General features: G+C 36.6%; 1 protein-coding gene across 2 annotated transcripts in view; it reads left to right on the forward strand.

The window, feature by feature from the left end:
• Window positions 1-18,921, forward strand: part of XPR1 (xenotropic and polytropic retrovirus receptor 1) — a 200,908-nt gene extending 181,987 nt beyond the window's left edge. For both annotated transcript variants that reach the window (XM_068985691.1, XM_068985692.1), the window contains 4 exons: window positions 7,993-8,159; window positions 11,390-11,529; window positions 15,648-15,869; window positions 18,791-18,921. In XM_068985691.1, coding sequence (XP_068841792.1) covers window positions 7,993-8,159; window positions 11,390-11,529; window positions 15,648-15,869; window positions 18,791-18,851 — 590 coding nt within the window. In that variant the 3' untranslated portion in view covers window positions 18,852-18,921. The remainder of the gene's footprint in view (window positions 1-7,992; window positions 8,160-11,389; window positions 11,530-15,647; window positions 15,870-18,790) is intronic.
• The last annotated feature ends 597 nt before the right edge of the window (window positions 18,922-19,518 follow it).

Consider the following 19,518-nt stretch of genomic DNA (forward strand, 5'->3'; position numbering starts at 1 on the left):
TTTGTCTCCTACTACCCTGAAAAAATTGAACCTAACAGGTCATTTTCCTTCAGCTGTCTTCTACCTATATACATAATTTTTTAATCCAAACCTATTCTCATCATATTTTTCCCAGACTTGGGAACAAGGTTTCCCACCTTAGTGCCCTGACCTTATTTCCTCATATCTCTTTCAGGATCTTGCTCCAGCAGTCACCCGTTTTCTTTCCTAAGTCTTCAATCTTTTCATCATCACTGGCTCTTTTCCTTCAACCTATATATATGCTCAACAGTCTCTCACCCTAAAAAGACTTTCCTTATCTCAGTAAGCCATCTGGTCCAGTCTGTTTCCTTTTCTCATGCCTACCTCTGAAAACAGTACTCTGCCTTTCCTTATTGTCTCTATTCTGATAGTCATAATGACTTTATATAATAATAATAACTTGAACACATTTATGAACCTTGAAATGTTTACAAATAAAGAATTAAAATTTATTTTGAAAGAGCTAGGAGAAGGTCTGTAACATTTGAAAGAACTCTCATCCCTTCAGATCTTTGGTATAAAGAAACACAGGGAGAATAAACTCAACCAAGTTTTGCCAAATGCAATACAGATAGAAGACTTCTGTTTCTGTTTCTGTCATTGCCCTTTTCACAGAAGAGGCTTGTATTATTTTGGTGCTTCCGAAATGGTTTCAATCAGTGGCTACATGTATATGACTCCCCAATATGTATCTCAAGTTTGTTTATTTTTATTTCCAGTTGTTTTCTGGCCATCTTCCACCTTGATGTCTCATAGGTATCTCAGAGTCAGTATTCCAAAACTAAACATTTTTATTCCCTAAGGTTTCTTTAGCACCGCACTCACCAGTGTTTTCTACCTCAGTTCTTGGCACTGTCCCACCCAGTCAGCCAGGTTAAAAACTAGGAGTCCTCCTTTGGGATGTCCCTGTGGTCCAGTGGTTAAGACATTGCTCTTCCACTGCAGGGGCCACAGATTTGATCCCTGATTGGGGAACCAAGATCCCACATGCCTTGCAGCATGGCCAAAAAAAGAGGGAAAAAACAACAACAGCTAAGAGTCATCCTTGACTCTACCCTTCTTCTCATCCTCACACTTCACCAAATTCTGACAATTTTAGTTCCTAAATATTTCTCAGTTTTTGCCTGACCTCTCTATACCTTCTATTTGCACTCAATTCTAGTCCTTATCTTTTCTTACTGAACTATCACAAGAGCCTTTTCATTAATACACCACTTCCAATCTTCACTCCTCATAGTCATCTCCTTTATAGTATCTCAGTTCAGTTCAGTTTAGTCGCTCAGTCGTGTCTGACTCTTTGCGACCCCATGAATCAAAGCACACCAGGCCTCCCTGTCCATCACCAACTCCTGGAGTTCACTCAAACACATCCATCGAGTCGGTGATGCCATCTCATCCTCTGTCGTCCCCTTCTCCTCCTGCCCCCAATCCCTCCCAGCATCAGAGTCTTTTCCAATGAGTCAGCTCTTCGCATGAGGTGGCCAAAGTACTGGAGTTTCAGCTTTAGCATCATTCCTTCCAAAGAACAGCCAAGGCTGATCTCCTTCAGAATGGACTGGTTGGATCTCCTTGCATTCCAAGGGACTCTCAGGAGTCTTCTCCAGTGCCACAGTTCAAAAGCATCAATTCTTTGGTGCTCAGCTTTCTTCACAGTCCAACTCTCACATCCATACATGACCACAGGAAAAACCATAGCCTTGACTAGATGGACCTTTGTTGGCAAAGTAATGTCTCTGCTTTTGAATATGCTGTCTAGGTTGGTCATAACTTTCCTTCCAAAGAGTAAGCATCTTATAATTTCATGGCTGCAGTCACCATCTGCAGTGATTTTGGAGCCCCCCAAAAATAAAGTCTGATACTGTTTCCACTGTTTCCCCATCTATTTCCCATGAAGTGATGGGACCGGATGCCATCATCTTCATTTTCTGAATGTTGAGCTTTAAGCCAACTTTTTCACTCTCCTCTTGCAATTTCATCAAGAGGCTTTTTAGTTCCTCTTCACTTTCTGCCATGAGGGTGGTGTCATCTGCTTATCTGAGGTTATTGATTATAGTATCTAGCACTGCATTATTCAGTAATGTAGCTACTAGCTACATGGAGCTGTTGAACACTTGAGATGTGCCTCGTCAAATTGGTATATGTTTTACATGTGAAATACAACCTGAATTTTGTAGACTTTGTATGGAAAATAGTGTAAAAGATGTCCATAAGAATTATATATATTATTATTGATTATGCATTAAAATAACATTTTAGTTATATTAAATATATTATTAAAATTACTTTTACCTGTTTCTTTTTAGCTTTTAAAATATGATTACTAGAAGATGTAATATTATGTATGTAACTCTTCCTCCAGCTTTTCATGTAGCTGGCTCCTTTTTACTACCCAGATATCAACTTAGAGATCTTCTCTGCTTATACACTATCTATCTAAAGGAATTCCACCAAAATCACACATGTCACCATGTTCTGTTCATGGCACTTTTCACTATCCAAAATCATCTTGTTTATTTGTGTATCTGATAATTGTCTACCCCAAGTAAGTAGTAAACTTCTTTGGGTAAGAAATTTGTCCACTGGTGAATTAGATTCATAACTGTGTACATGGTGTCTAGAATAATACCTGGCATTTAGTAAGCAGATGTTCATTTGTTGAATGAATTATTTCTACTCTTTGATATGGCTCTCTGCCTCACAAACCTGATTAACTCAAGACTTAACTTTCAAGACTCAACTCAAGTAGCACTTCCCCCAGGAAGCCTTTCCTGGCTGTTTACCCGCCTGCAAGTCTTAACCTGTTGATTCCCTCTGTATACACAGTTCTGCAGTTACACTTACACACTGTGCTTTTGTTCATTTTACATCTCTCCTTGTTCACACTTAACCCTTAATAATTCTCCAGTATATTTCTATTCTCTAAAAATATACTTGGTTACCCAGCAGACAACAATTTTTCTTTGCAGCTGATCTAATATATGTATATAAAACACAGCTTATAGTAGGAGACACTCAGTAAACATTTGTTGAATGAGTAAATGAATTCCTGTGTCCTTTATAAAAACAATATAACAACATTAATCACTTCTTTAAATCATTTATAAAATATCAACACCCTATTAGTAACTTTTCTTTAGCCCACTTTCTTCCTTTTTCTTTTAGTTTAATTATACAAGTAAAACATGGATATGTATATATCACTGTAAAAAAACAAAATAATACATAAAGTTAAAAATGAATCCCCTTAATAATCTTACTTTCTTCATCGGGGATAGCTACCTCTGTCTTTTTCAATTAACATAATGTTATATGCAGTATGAAATAGTAATATATGCATAGTTTTTAAATTCTGCTTTCCAGATACATTGGAAATATTTTTAATATTTCTTGATAGTTTATGGAGCTTTTTTTTGAGTTGAGATGGTCTTAGAGAAATGGTGCTGTCTAGTAAAAAATAACTTCCTTTGATTAGGATTCCTATTACTAGCTTCCTTATTTATCCTTAGGCCTAGTGATTTCCATTTTGTCTGTCATTTTAAGATTATGAGTTTTCTGTCATCACAGAGTTGAAAAGAGGTAGAGTCTGGATTCACACCCAAATCTTCTAACATCAAACCCACCTATCTTTCCACTTACTGACTATCTCACTGAACTTCCGCTTTCTTAACTTTAAAATGGGAATATAATGTCTGTCTTGGCTATTCTAGGATACATTAATAACCACCTAAGGAGGTATAACACATGTGACCTCAGATATTAACTGAAATGTGTTTAAAGATCACAGAAGTTTCTAGATCCACTAATTTTCAGAGAACCATGTTAGTCTCATAATTCAGTGCTTTGATGTTTTTAGGTAATAGGAATAGAACTAGGAATTCGCTAGATGCCAAACTCATAACTCAGCTTACCTATATAGGTTTGGGCTTTGAAAACAGTGTCCCCAGTCTGTTTTGTTTCCTTGTTTAATTTCAGATTAAAAACTAGTAAGCTATTACCAGAGTAGAAAGGTTTTGGTTGAAAGAACACTTATTCACTTTACATACAGTGCCACATTTTCCATATTTAACATGCTGGCTGATTCTTTAGACCGCATGGACTGTAGCCCGCCAGGCTCCTCTGTCTGTGGAATTCTCCAGGCAATAATGCTGGAGAATTCCCTTTTCCAGGGGATCTTCCCAACCCAAGGATTGAACTCAGGTCTTATTGCAGGTCTTTGCCATCTGAGCCATGAGGGAAGCCCATATTTAATGTATCCTTCATGAAATATTGCTCAGGATGATGTCCATATGTGATTTTTCCTGTTTTCTCTCCTAGCAGTTTTCCTAATATACTCTTTTGCTTTATTCTTCCTGTGAAGCCTAATAAGTACAAAACTCTAAGAAGCTTATTTGTTTTAGATTCAGTAGATACCATTACCATCCACATGTCTCGTATTAATTATGCTTCCAATATGGCAGGTGTGTAATAGAAGCTTAGGGTGGAATACCAATGACTTGATTTTCTGTGATTCTGAGCATTACTAAAGTGGGCTACCAGAGTTAGCCAACAGAGAATTAGATGTAATTGCTTGCCTAAAGTGATAATATCTTCCTGATACAATCCCTGAATACCAATGAAGGCAGATAATTTCAGGGAGACGCACTCCTCATTTAGGAGATGGGAAAGATCAAGTAAGGGTGATAATTAAAAAGAGACCAAAAATATAGCATTTGTAGACCAGGTACATGTTAATCATTGTTTGAAGAAGTTCATAAGATAAAAATTACTTATTCTAAAATACAGTATTAAAATATTTTTTAAGTCAGTGAGTCCTTATGTATGTTTCATAGAAACTTCATAGAAATAATATGGGCTTAAAGGAACGCAATTTAGCCCATTGTCCCATTTTAAGAATTAAATTCTAAAGATGGATAAGTGAAAAGTGAAAATGTTAGTCACTTAGTCGTGTCTGACTCTTTGCGAGCCCATGGACTGTAGCCTGCTAGGTTCCACTGTCCATTTAATTTTCCAGGCAGGAATTCTGGAGTGGGTAGCCATTTCCTTCTCCAGGGGTTCTTCCTGAACCAGGGATCAAACCAAGATCTCAAACCCAGGTCTCCCATGTTGCAGGAAGATTGTTTACTGTCTGAGCTACCAGTGAAGCCCATATTCTAAAGACAGAACTTGTATTTAAAAGCTAGAAGAAATAACAGAAAATTAGCACATTATTTTTAGTTTCATTATTAATTCCTTTTTCTGTCTTTTTCTCTGTTGCTCTGATTTTGAAAGTATGATGAATGAATTGTATTACATTGCTAAATTTGCTTTATGCTTTACAAACCTTAGTAGATGAGTTACAGATTTTTTTTATGCAACCATGATGCTAATTATTGAAAATATTACTCAGCTAGACTCTATGTCTGTATATAGAATGAAGTGAACAGGTATGTCAGAACATATATGACTAAACCTATGTAGTAAGTAAGTATTATGTTAAATCTTTTAAATTGATATTTTGTATAGCACCATGTTACAGAACAAATATTAACCCAATTTGCTTTTGATGGAGGACAGTTTTGTAGAAATAGTTTAAACCTTAAAATGTGTTTATATCCAAATTTGACTGTTCATTAGAATCAGCTATGGGCCATTTTAAAAACTTGTATTTCTGTTCCCTACCACTGACTTTCCAGGAGAAGAATGTGGTGTCCTGGCATGTTTAAATAGTAGCTCTCCTCCAGGAATGGGGATGGGGCACTGATTTGCAGTGTTTGCTGATTTCCATGGTGTAAATACAGACTGCCACCATAGCCAATTTCAAGCTACTAAAACGATTTACGTGGAATGTTGGGAGATCATGTATAGTATTTCCATTATATAGATACAATAAACATATATAACCTAAAAGAACAAATAATATCAAATTTTAGTAAAATAATTAGGAAGTGATGAATCTGAGTTTTCATTGCCTTTGTTTTTAATATAGCAGATTATAAGTTTATGTAATTTAACTTAAAATAACTGTGTTTAACAACCAGTTTGCAAAGTTTTTGAAAATTTATTAATCAACTCGTAAAGCTGGTACAAACTGTTGCTAACAACACACTGGAGCTCAGAGATACCTGTATCTTTTTTTAACCAACTAAGTAGTTCTGATGAAAGCAGCCTGACATTCAGGTATTTTTTCTGAAATATGGATCTAATCCTAAGGCACAAGAAAGCATTCCACAGTCAGACCCAGAATGTCTTCCAGCCTCATTTCAAAGCATACCCACTCCCCCACATCTTCTGTTTCACCCACACTAGACTTAGATTACTTGAAGCTTCTCAAAACATGCCTTGCACTTTCCCACCCTCATGCCTTTTCATTAGTTTCTTTTAGCCTTGAATAGCCTTGCCTCATCTGCCTGACTTTTGCAACACTATTTATTTATCCTTCCAGAAATAACTCAAATGCTGCTTCCTCTTATTTCGTACTTTTGGAAACAATCCCATTTCTCCTTGATGTTCTCATAGTACATTGCTTATTTTATTTTGAGCTCCAGTTATCATTGATAACAAATGGCCGTTTCAACTAAATAGATTATAGATGTTTAAAGGGCACCTTTGAATAATACTGTACTTAACACCTTAATATATAAAATGATTAATAAGAACTTTTTGTTTGTTTGCTTGCTTGGCCGTTCTGTGAGGCTTGTGGGATCTTAGTTCCCTGACTAGAGATTGAACCCAGGCCCCGGCAATGAAAGCACCAAGTCCTAATCACTAGACCACCAGGGAATTTCTAGCACTTGTTTATTTTAATAGGAAGGATTATGGATAATGCATGATACAGCCTTTAATTTCTAATCCTTTGGGAAACTAATTGAAATTTAAACTTTTTTTGAATTAGATGACACCTTTTTTTTTTTCCTGATGATTGAAGACCATTTAGTAGTAATTATATACCGATGCCTTATAGCCAGAAAATAGAAATAACATCATGGTAACTTTAAGACTTATCAAAGAAGAGTTTCATTGGAGAATATACAGAGCACTTAAGAGTGAAAAAGATAACGTTGTGTGTTATTCTGATTTAGTGCACTTTATAGTGTTGTCTGTCAGCTTAAAACCCTCATAGCTCAGTTGGTAAAGAATCTACCTGCAATGCAGGAGACCCCTGTTCGATTCCTGGGTTGGGAAGATCCCCTGGACCCACGTCAGTATTCTTGGGCTTCCCTGGTGGCTCAGCTGGTAAAGAATCCGCCCGCAATGAGGGAGATCTCAGTTCAATCCCTGGGTTGGGAAGATCCTCTGGAGAATTCCATGGAATTGTATAGTCCATGGGGTTGTGATGAATCAGACATGACCGAGTGACTTTCACTTCATCATTAAATAAAATCCAAAAGGAGCAAAAATAGCATGCTTTGCTTTGTGGTTTGAGAGAAATTTGCTTTCATATATGTTAAAGATACATTCCTTATCAATTGTTGCTTTCTAGCATTTTATCTAGAATTCAAATTACCTGTTTTCACAATAAGTATTGATAAGATCTAAGTATAGGAAGGAAATGTTGTTCTAAAGTAAAAACAATCCAAGAATTCCTCACAGTAAAAGCAGCACATCCCTTGTTAATGGTGTTTCATACATTTTTTTTTTTAAATCTTTGACCCAAAGCTGCCACCTGATGGCAAAAATTAAAATGACAACTTTTGTAATATTCTAAACCTCCATCACAGTTACTTGAAATATTATGTTTTCAGCGTTGAGCCTCTAAATTGTAAATGCACTTTTGTATAAATTTTGTATATTTGTTGAATGTTTGATAATTATTTTGAATTTCAGATAAATCAGATTTATTACTTAACTGTTTTTAGATGGGGATCCTACTAAGGAGATTTACTTAAAATCTATTTATGGAGCTGGAGGAAGAATCTGTTTCTTAATTAGCTTTACTTAATGAAGAATTTTACTCGAATGTAGTGATTTTCTCTTTCCCTTTTCTTTCTTCAGAACAACGTCACTCAGACACCATGGTGTTCTTTTATCTGTGGATCGTCTTCTGTGTCATCAGTTCCTGTTATACCCTCATCTGGGATCTGAAGATGGACTGGGGTCTTTTTGATAAGAATGCAGGAGAAAACACCTTCCTCCGGGAAGAGATTGTATACCCCCAAAAAGTATGTACAAAGAGTGCTTGTATTTATTTTTAAAAAAGAAAAAAACACAAAAACAGAACACTCAGGTATATTACAATATATACCCAATACCAGCCTACTTAAAATAATTACCAAAAAATGCTAATCCATTCAGTCAGTAAAAATGTACCAGATGTTAACTGTATTCTGGGTGCTGTAGGAAATAAAGTAAAATTCTGGTTCTCAAGGAGGCTATAATCTATGTTCTAAATAGATAAGTAAACAGACTGCAATATAATGTAATAAAGACTAGAATAGAGGAATAAATAGTTAAATATCATTTATGATTTGTTTTTTAACATGCAGTTCCCTATGTCTCATGAGACTTAGGGAGAAGCCTGGTGGGCTGCAGTCCATGGAATTGGCTACAGTATATGGGGTTGTGAAAGAGTCAGGCACAACTTAGCGACTATACCATACCTTATGTCTCAAATGCCCTCTTTCTCCTTAGTTTACCTTGCAAATTCTTGTTCCTTCTTTTTATTTTTAATTTATTTTATTTTTTTAGCATTCTACATCAAGCTGCTTATTTATTTTTAAAATTGTTTATTTATTTTTGGTCACGCTACATAGCATGTGGGATCTTAGTTCTCCAGCCAGAGATCAAACCCATGTCCCCTGTATTGAAGCTCAAAGTCTTAACCATTGGACTGCCACGAAAGTCCCTTGTTCCTTCTTTTTAAAAGTTAGTTTGTTCCTTTCTCTAAGAAGCCTTTCTTATTTCTCCAAGCATAATTAACCAATCGTCCTAGTCCCATTTTACACTATACAAACTTCCAATTATGGCAGTTATCACATTGCATTTTAATTACCTATTTAGGTATCTATATCCCTTACTATCCAGCATAGTCCCAGGCATACAGTATACAGTGTTTGTGGAATGAATGAATGAATGAATAAATAAATACTTGACTGAATGAGCAGTGCTGTAAGCACAAAGGAAAGAGGTGTGCCTGACTTTGCTTGGGTACATCAAGAAGGCTTTTCTTGTCATTTATTTCAGTCAGTTTTCTTAAAGTTTCGATTTGATCCAGAAATACATGGATAATTACTTGAGAATCATTTGAGCACCTTATCTAAATTATGAATGAAAGGATGAGAAGGACTGAATTAAAAAGTCAAAAGACCAAAAGTATCTTTACTCAGATATTGAAAGAAATTAAACAATGAATTGGGAATCCTTATAAGTAAATTCTAACCCCAGCTCTGTCATTAATGAGCTATATAACTTCAGACAATCAGACTGCAGTGTATTCTATAAAGTAGGGTGTTATACTAGATTATCTCTTGATCCTTTCCCAATCCTAAAATTGTGCCACTAATATTTTTTACTATGTCAAAATGTCATCAATACTTCAGAACTGCACTTTGAAAAATCTGTGACTGTGTAATATGTGATTGGTACTTAGGGAAGGCTGTTTTCAAGTGTAAGGATTGAAAATAAATGATAGACTGAATATGATGAATGATATGTTAGTGTAACTTCATCTAAACAAATGAAGGCAGAAACGGAGATGTTCATTGACAGTGATTTTTAAGTCTCATTTGAAAAGAAAATTTAAAAAAGTAATATTAAGCACAAGTCAGACAGAGACATGTGTTCAAGAAAAGATGGCCTTTTGTTCACCAAATGCATGTGCCTTTCCTCCTTGTACTGTTCTTGCCTTACTGAGAGATGTAATGCATTTCTATCTTATTATGATGATTGCTTTGATAAACTATTTATATCTTTATATAAATGTTAATCTGTTCATCCTTTAAGTACTAACTTTTTTATTTCTATGTAATAAAATTAGTTAATAGAATCTTCCACTTTCTTTGTTATTACATATTTTTATGACCCACTTTTAGGGTCATAATATGCTTTTGTACATTAGGCTTTACAAATATATAAGAAAAATGTCCTAGAAGATCACCATACCCCTCTCAGCTTTAAAAGGGCAAATATTAGAGTTAAATTTATTGTGCTAAAAAAGGGAAGAAGCTATATGTGAAGTTCAGTGGGTCTTCATTTAAAAATTAAGAACACAGCTATATGAACTTCAGTAAGTTCCTTGGCATTAACAGTACATACTGTTGAGCACCATACCCAGGTCCAGGAAGCATTTATGTTATCTCCATATTAAAACTTAACTTTTCTGTATCTCTTGACCTCAAGTTAAGTGTATTCCTCCCAAAAGACTTTTAATTTTTGGTAACATCAGCTCCCACATCAGTCAACTGTGGATCAGCTTGATTGGCTATTAAAGGCATACAAAATTGCAGCTTTTCATCAAGACACCTAATAATGATTTCACTGCATGTGGATTTATCCAAAAATTACATTAGCGCTGTATTGAATAGCTGGGGAAAGGGACAGAGAGATATGTTACTGTGTTTTTAAAAATCTTCATAAAATTAATCATAGTAAGCAGTGAATAATGTCTAAAATTGATTAATCAAGATATAGCAATATACACACATTATTTAGAAATGTGGAAGATAAATGCTCAAAATTTGAAGATGTTTGCCTCTAGAGAATAGGACAAGAAGAGGACTGCTGTTTCTTTTGTTTAGTAGCCTTCTAACATGACTGATTAAAGAGCTGGATATCCTGAGATGAATAGAAAATCCATGAATTATAGTTCCAGTCAGTTGGCAGTTTTTGTGCTTAAGACTTTGTATAGCTAAAACTGAAAGAATTAGTTAAGTGCTTGTCTTCCCCATGTGGAAATGGGACATCCCTTTAATTTAATTGTTTGTGAAATCCAAGCTTCATGTTATTTTCTGACATCAAAAAAGAAGGAAAAACTTTTTTCAAATGAAGGGTAAGGCAATTTGAGAATAAAAGTGCAAATAACAAAGTTAGTAAATCTCATATTTTCTAATTTGAACTATTGAGCCATTAGTGTATCACATACATTTTAGAATGTCATCTCAGTCAGCTCGAGGATCTCATCTGGTTTGTATTTCTGGGGTCTAGAAGAGAGCCTAGTATACAATATGGGAATGAAGTATTAATATATTTGTTAAAGGATCACTGAAATTCAGTAAAACTTCATTTTGAATATTGTCCTATCTGTGAAAAAAAACTAAATTGGTGAAGTGTTTTAAAATATAGAACTCTTTACTTCTTTTACTCACGCTTGTCAGTATGATGTGTGACTTGTTTACTGTGCTTATTTGTAAGAAACACGATGGTCAGTTTACTCAATTTGCTTATTATCCCTCAGGCCTACTATTACAGTGCCATCATAGAGGACGTGATCCTGCGCTTTGCCTGGACTATCCAGATCTCAATTACCTCCATGACTTCATTGCCTCATTCTGGGGACATCATTGCTACTGTCTTTGCTCCCCTTGAGGTTTTCCGGTAAGCAGACTACTATAAAGTTTATCAGAGATTTTTTTTTCTACCTAAAATGTTACTCAATACTTATAAATTAGATTTTATTAAAAACTTATACCTGAAAAGCTTAAAATTTCCAACTTTTCTCAGACTTCTCATCTGCCTCAATGTTGGAAAATTCTGACTGAAGGACTAAGAGATTAATTCTTACAAAGTTACGCTGATGATGACTTTTTTAGAAGCTTTTTTTAAGAATTGGACTCCATTTGAATATCCAAATGACTAATGAACATATGGAAATGTTCTTTACATGATTAGTCACCAGGAAAATGCAACTTAAACCTACTTTTGAGATACAGCTACTCACCTGTAAATGCTAAAATGAAAACTATAGACACACCAAGTATTGATAAGGATATAGAACAATTGGAATTTACAAACACTGCAAGTTGGAGGAAACTAGTACAATAGCCACTTTGGAAAACTCTGTCAGTATCTACCAAAGCTTTGCATGAACTCCTGGGTATATAGCAAACAGAAATGCTGACCTAAGGCCACAAAGATCCACATACAAGAATGTTCACAATAATATTATTTGCAGCAGACCAAAGTGGAGACTACCCAAGGGCCTAGCAGTATTAGAGCAGACAGATAAATTGTGGTATTTACACACATGGAAATCTATTCGGTAATGAGAACAGAAGACTAAATACAAAAACAGGAATGGACCTCACAAAGCAAAGTACTAAGCAAAAGAAGTCAGCTACAAAAGAATATGTCCCTGTATGAGTTCAAATTTATGAAGTTCAAAAGCAGGCTAAATTTATCTGTGGTATTAGAAGTCAAAATAGCATTTGCCCTTGTGGGACAGTGAGTGGAAGTGACACCAAGAGAACCTCCTTGAGTGGGGAGTAAGGTGCAGTAATGTTCTGTTTCTTGAAATGTGTGTTGATTACACAGTGGGTTCAATTTGCTAAAATTCATTATGCTGTGCCCATCATACTTGTTCACTTCTCTGAATGTGTGTTATACTTAATAAGTTTTTAAATTAAAAAAAAATAATTGAGCTCCATTGGAAGGGTTGTGAGTAGAAACAGGGACGTAAAAAGTCTTAGAACAGAAATTAGAATTAAAATCTTTTGAGAATCATATTTTGCAGTTTAGCAACCTGGGTTATTTAGCCCACCTTCTCAGTAGAAACAATGAAAATGCCAGATAAAATATTTTTTTAATCTTCCTAAAAACATCAGTGATCTGACACGATAGCCCAAACTCTTAAGTGAAGGCAGGTACCCCATGATAAGCAGAACACGAAAGCTGATTTTGCACTAAAGAAATTTGCCAAAACAAAAGACTTTGAGATTCATCTGTGATAGCCAATTCAAATTTTTATGCACCTAATATATAGCTTGAAAATAGTAAAATGAAAGTTGACATTGCTAGAAAGTAAAAGTAGATAAATTTATAATTTTAGAGGAAAATGTTAGCATACTTTTCTCAGTATAAACAAGTAATCAAGTAAACAAGCAACAGCTTCCTGGTGCCTCAGTTGGTATAGACTTCACCTGCCAATGCAGGAAACACGAGTTCTATCCCTGATCCAGGAAGATCCCTTATGCCACGAAGCAGCTAAACCTGTGCACTACAGCTATCGGGCCTGTGCTCTAGAGCCTGCAGACCGCAACTGCTGAGCCCACGTGCCACAGTTCCTGAAGCCTCTGAACCTTAGAGCCCGTGCTCTGCAACAGGAAAAGCACAGCAACAAGAAGCCTGCACACCGCAACTCGAGAGTAGCCCCTGCTTGCCACAACTAGAGAAACGCCCACGCAGATATGAAGACCCAGCACAGACCAAAATAAATAAAATTTTAAGAAAACAAGTAATCAATTAACCAACTTGACCTAATTGACATATGTAGAGCATTGTATACAACCTAGCTACTAAATACAAATGCTTTTAAATACACATGGAACATTCACCAAAATTAACCATGTGTTGGGCTGTATAAAGGAAGTCTTAACAAATGTTAGAATAAAATCACAAAAGATAACCTGAAAATTCACAAACATTCAGAAATTTAGCAGCCTATATATAAATAATCCATGGGTTAAGTTGAAATTGCAGTGGAAATTTTAAAATAATTCCGAATAGAAATGTCATTGAAATTCTCCATCACCACTGCCTCCCCCCATTTACTTCTTTCTCTTCCATGTATGCTTCTTTACTTTTTTTCCTAGTAAAAAAAAAAAAAGAGGTAGCTCAATTACTTTTTTTATTCTTGATTTTTTCTTTTTAAAAAATTATTTGGTTTATAGAATCAGATGTTATGTCACCCATTTAAAGCAGAAGCAGAAAAGATCCTTTGAATCTTTTTTCTTCCTGCAACTACTGCCCATTTCTGTGCTCTCTTTTACAGCAAAACTCTTCAAGAGATAACTTTTCTTGCTATCTCTGCTCTCTGACTCCTTCCCCATTCTCCCTTTAATTCATCTCATCCTTTTCCCCAGTACTCAAACTAAATTGCTTTTGTTAATAATTAATAACAGCAGCAAACACTAATGTGTTGTCTTCTGTGTACCTGGCACTGTTCCAAGCACTTTACATGTACTAACTTAGTGAATCCTTACCACAATCTTGTCAGGTAAGTACTGTTACTGTCTCATTTACTGATGAAGCATAAGTTAAGTGAATCATCCAAGGCTGTTACACTTAGTAAGTAGCAGATCCCTGATCTGAATCTAGACAGTCTCCCAGAATCTGTGCTGTTAGATCATATTGCCTCTTTATCCTCTATCTAAATCCAGTGGTTCTTTTATCTGACTTTACCTCTCAGCAAAGCTCTTCATTTGATTTCTCAGGAACTACTCTCTTCTGTTTCATGGTCTGTTTCATCTCAGTTTGTTTACTGGTTCTTTTTTCTCTTCCCGAGTTGTGAATGTTGGTGTGCTTCTAGGGTTTGGTCCTCTTTACTCCTCTCCTCCACTTATTCCTAAGCCCATGACCTGAAATTCTGTTCTTAGGCTGTCTATAGTCCCAGTCTCTCCTTTTAACTGCAAACTCATATCCATCTAGCTACTGAATTTTCCTCTTGGGTATCTAATGGCAATAGAAACAACTCAGATCTCTAGTAAATGGTGTCACCATTCACTGAAAACAAAAACCTGAGACCACCCACATCCCATGTCCGGTAAGCCTCATCTCCATAAATAAATCCTGTCTGTTTGCTTCTCATCACCTCTGTTATCCCCACCTGAATCTAAGTCTCTGTCATCTCTTTCCTGGACTACTACAGCATCTTCTGATTGATCTCCCTTCAGCTGTCTTTGATCTCTTCACAGTGCAGCAGATGGATTGATCTTAAATCATATTATTCTCCAGCTCGGAACTCCTTGTTTTCTGTCGCACTATAAGTCTAAACTCTGTACTGCAGCTTTTAAGGCTGTCTGTGGATCAGGCCCTTTTCTACCTCTCCATCTTCATTTCCTGCCATTTTAACCTTCCTGTTCCATTCCAGCCCTACTGACATTGCTGCTGCTTTAACACACCAAAGTCCTCTCCAGCATGGGACCTTTTGTACTTGCTGTTTCCTCTACCCCTTTTGTATCTGCTGTTTCCTCTGCCTCGGACCCTTTTCTTTAGAATTTTACCTGACTTGCTTCCTTACATCACTCAGATTTCTGCTAGGTGTCATCGCTTCAAAGAAGCGTGTTCTGTACCCTTGCTCTACTTTACTTTTTTCAGAGCACATACTGTTAACTAATTGTTTATTTGCTTAATATCTGTCTCTGTTATTAGAAACTACACTTAGACAGGCATAGGCTTTGTCTCTGTCATACTGTGGCTTTTCCTGTCATACTGTAGGTATTCAATAAATATCTGTTCAATAAAGTGAAAGAATGAGTGCTCTGAACCTGTGTTCCATGAGTCCCTTTCCTTTGCCTATTCCATTTTTGTCCCATTCCCCCCAACACACACACCACCTTTTTCTATTTTAATATTCTAGTCCTTAATTCCTTTGTGTGTGTGTGTGTGTGTTTATTTCCATGAGTGGAAAGTTGATGTATTTGGAGGTCTACAGGTGATAGTAGTAGTATATTCAAATTTTATAAGTAATTCCCTTACTCCTACCCCATTTTGCTAAGGCGATTTGTGTGGAACTTCTTCCGCCTGGAGAATGAACATCTGAATAACTGTGGTGAATTCCGTGCTGTGCGGGACATCTCTGTGGCCCCTCTGAATGCCGATGATCAGACGCTCCTAGAGCAGATGATGGACCAGGAGGATGGGGTACGGAACCGCCAGAAGAATCGACCGTGGAAGTACAGCCAGAGCGTATCCCTGCGCCGGCCTCGCCTCGCTTCTCAGTACGTATGGCTGCCACTTCTGTGAGATGAATTCCCTTCAGGTTTTAGTACTGGGTAACATTTAAGTTTGGAGAAGGAAATAGTATTCTTGCCTTGAGAAATCCGACGGACAGAGGAGCCTGGCAAGCTACAGTCCATGGGGTTGCAAGAGAGTCTGGACATGACTTAGCGACTAAACAACAACATTTAAGTTGAAAAGCAGTCATGTTGAACGTGATGAAATTGCTGGTGTTCAATCATTTTTCACAACCTATGTATAGAATGTCTTAATGGACACATAGTGTAAAATATCATTAGTATGTTAATGCATTAATTAATTCCTACTGATTTGGCATTAAAAGTACACTGGGGAAAACTTACTGGAGAATATTTTATTTGACTCTTAAGTATATCTTCTATAAAAATCATTTTCAAGTTAGAAATTTTAAGAGCCCTGGTTCTGCCATTTGACATCTGTGTTATCTTGGCCAAATCACTTAATTTCTCTATATTATTGCTCATCTGGAAATTGGGATTAGTATGGTCCCTGCTCAGAAGGTGGCTAGGTAGATTGTTTGTTATGACTTGGAATTTACACCACTTTCCTCACAGAAAGAGCTCAATAAGTATAAGCTATTATTATTTTTACTTTCTTAGTGAATACCTACAGCAATATTTTTATCGGTCATTGACTTTGTATATTCCTAAAAGTTGTTTGGAGAATAGCTGTACCCTCTAAGTGCAGGGTATATGTGGTCGCATTTGAAATTTAGAGACAGTCGATATCGCAAAGGATTGGAATAAAAGAAGGGACAGGGCAGTTTTCTGAAGGATAAGGGAGTGTTTGGATAGGCTAGAGGCACAGTAAAGACATAAAGGTGGAAATGAGGGATGGAAAGAAAAGCCATGTGACTAGAGCTCGTAAAAAATAGTAACAACATTTAGCTGAATGAAGTGTGATTGTAAAAGGCTGAAATTCAACTTTATCTTGTAGGCAGAAAGAAGTCACAGAGAATTTTTTCATAGAATGTTATGAAAGTAATATATTCATAAGTTTTAATGGCACTGTGCAACATACATTGGGAAAGGGAAAACTGAAGGCCGGATCAACTAAAAGACCATTGCAGTAGTCTTCAGTATGGAACATTAAAGACTTGGATTAGGGCACTTACAGTAGGACAAAAAGGAAAACAAGGAAGCATTTTAAAGGAAGTTTAAAAAAAAAATTAGAGATGGTAATAACCCACAGGGAGCAGAAGAGAAATTGCCTGAGCTTCAGATAGAATTTGTAACTTCTCCGAAGAAGAGAAGGTAGAGAAAAGCAGAGCAAGGAACTGTCTTGGGGAACAAGCACAAGCAAGAGAAAAAAAAAGAACAAAAGGGATAGGAAAAGAATGGTCAGGGAGGTCAGTAGGAAGAACATCAAACCAAAGCATGATACCATTACATAGAGCAGGAAGCAGAGTTTGAAGAAGCAAGAGGAGGGGATGCGAAGGCTGGTAGAGTTAGCAAGGTAAGGTCCACAAAAGACTGGAAGACAGTGCAATAGATGGTCATCCCACTGAGCTCCTAAATTTGAAAGTTGAATCCTTGCTAGTCACCAGCAGAGGGCAGTGCAGACATACACTCTTTCTGCCTCAAAAACAAGGAAGCAGTAGATGTTTATGTTCAGTTTCAGATGTTCAGTGGAAAAACACCAGCATATTAGATTGCCTCCAGAGGAAGACATTTAGAACGATGGAGCAGGTTTTGTGCAGAGGAAGAGAGCAGCGAATCTAAAATAAGATTGGAGACTGAATGCTAAGTTTGAGACTCTTGCAGCCATTTAACACATCCTTAACATTTTTAATGTCTATTTCTACCTCTGTCGAGTAATAATAATGCCTACTTTACCTCATGGAGCTCATGAGTTGCAGAATATTTTGACTTTATCTAATACTCCATTTTTCATCCTGTGCAAGAATCTCTTTTATGGAATCCTGAATAGTTGATTATCTTATTTTGATTGACAGTCATCAGTGATAGTGAAGTTTATAACTATGCAAGGCACCTGATTTTATTGTTGGCTAGTTACTGTGGCAGATAGCTTATGCTGAAACATGCTTCAGTATAACTTCAACCAGTTGATCCTGGGTGGGCTTTCTAACGTGACTTAGTATTCTCTCTCATGTGTGCTGTGCAAACTCACTCAGTCGTGTCCAACTCTTTTTGACCCCATAGACTGCAGCCCACCACACTCCTCTGTCCATGGAGATTCTCCAATACTGGAGTGAGTTGCCATGCCCTCTTCCAGGGGATCTTCCCAAACCAGGGATTGAACCCAGGTCTCCCGCAATGCAGGCGGATTCTTTACCGTCTGGGCCACCAGGGAAGCCCCTCTTCTGTGTGTACTTCATCAGCTGTTTGAACACAGCTGTCGTGTGTCTCCTTTAGTCTAAATCTGCTGGCCAGCTCTCCTTGTTTTTCATGTGTTCCTCAAGTGATTTTTCTGTCATCCTCATCTTAATTCTTCGTATTTGTTTAATGCTTTACTGATGCTTTTTATATCCATTCTCTCACTTGATATTCATACTGTCACCATGAAGTAAAAGCAGTATTATGTAAAAAGGAATCATTATTCCTGCTTTACAGAGATGAAAATTGGCATCTCTGAGAGGTTAAAAAAATACATCATAAAACCAAACCCCTCCATTGCACATTACACATGACCTACCATTGTTGTTTCCTTCCTCTGGTTACAACCTAGTTTCTTAGTGTTTTTCCAGTAATATCTGAAATTGAATACAAAGCTCTAGGAGCAGTCTATCTGGTATAGTATATAGTGTCCATGACTGGTTATGATGTATTTTTAATGGTAGTAAGATTGAAAATATACCTAATACTTTGGATGTGTTTGTATTTTAGTAATGGACTAAGTATTTTTTTCCTTTCATTACCACTAGATCCAAGGCTCGTGACACTAAGGTATTGATAGAAGACACAGATGATGAAGCTAACACTTGAATCCTCTGAAGTCTGGATTAACATCCTTGGTTTTCCTACTCTACAATTCTTTCCTCGACCAACGCAACCTCTAGTACCTTTCCAGCCGAAAACAGGAGAAGACATATAACACGTTTTCCGAGCTCTTCCAGATCGGATCCTATGGACTCCAAACAAGCTCACTGTGTTTCTTTTCTTTTCTTCTCATTTAATTTTCATTTTCTATTTTTAAAACAAATATTTACTTCATTTTGCCAATCAGAGGACATTTTAAGGAACAAAAACACAGTATCTTCTGGATTGTTTACAATCACAAGGACACAGATACCTGCCAGGATGAAGACCAGGCATTGCAAGGACCCTCTGATGGGACGGTACCGAGACACCTCGGCTTCTGCTTGGCCCGGTTTTGACTGGTTGAAACCGGACATTGATTTTTAAATTTTTTGTCAGTTTATGTGGAGAATTTTTTCCTTTCCTTCATACCCAGCGCAAAAGCACTGGCCGCACTTGCAGGGAAAGTGCAACTTAGAGCAGTACCTTCATTCACGAAGCTACTTTTTAATTTGATGTAACTTTTCTTATTTTGGGGAGGGTTGCTGGGTGGGTGGGAAATATGATGTATTTGTTACATATGGTTTTCTCATTATTTATGAAACTTAACCATAAAAGAATGATATAACTCCTA

This window comes from Capricornis sumatraensis, chromosome 14 (assembly GCF_032405125.1).
Source record: "Capricornis sumatraensis isolate serow.1 chromosome 14, serow.2, whole genome shotgun sequence".
NCBI lineage: Eukaryota > Metazoa > Chordata > Mammalia > Artiodactyla > Bovidae > Capricornis > Capricornis sumatraensis.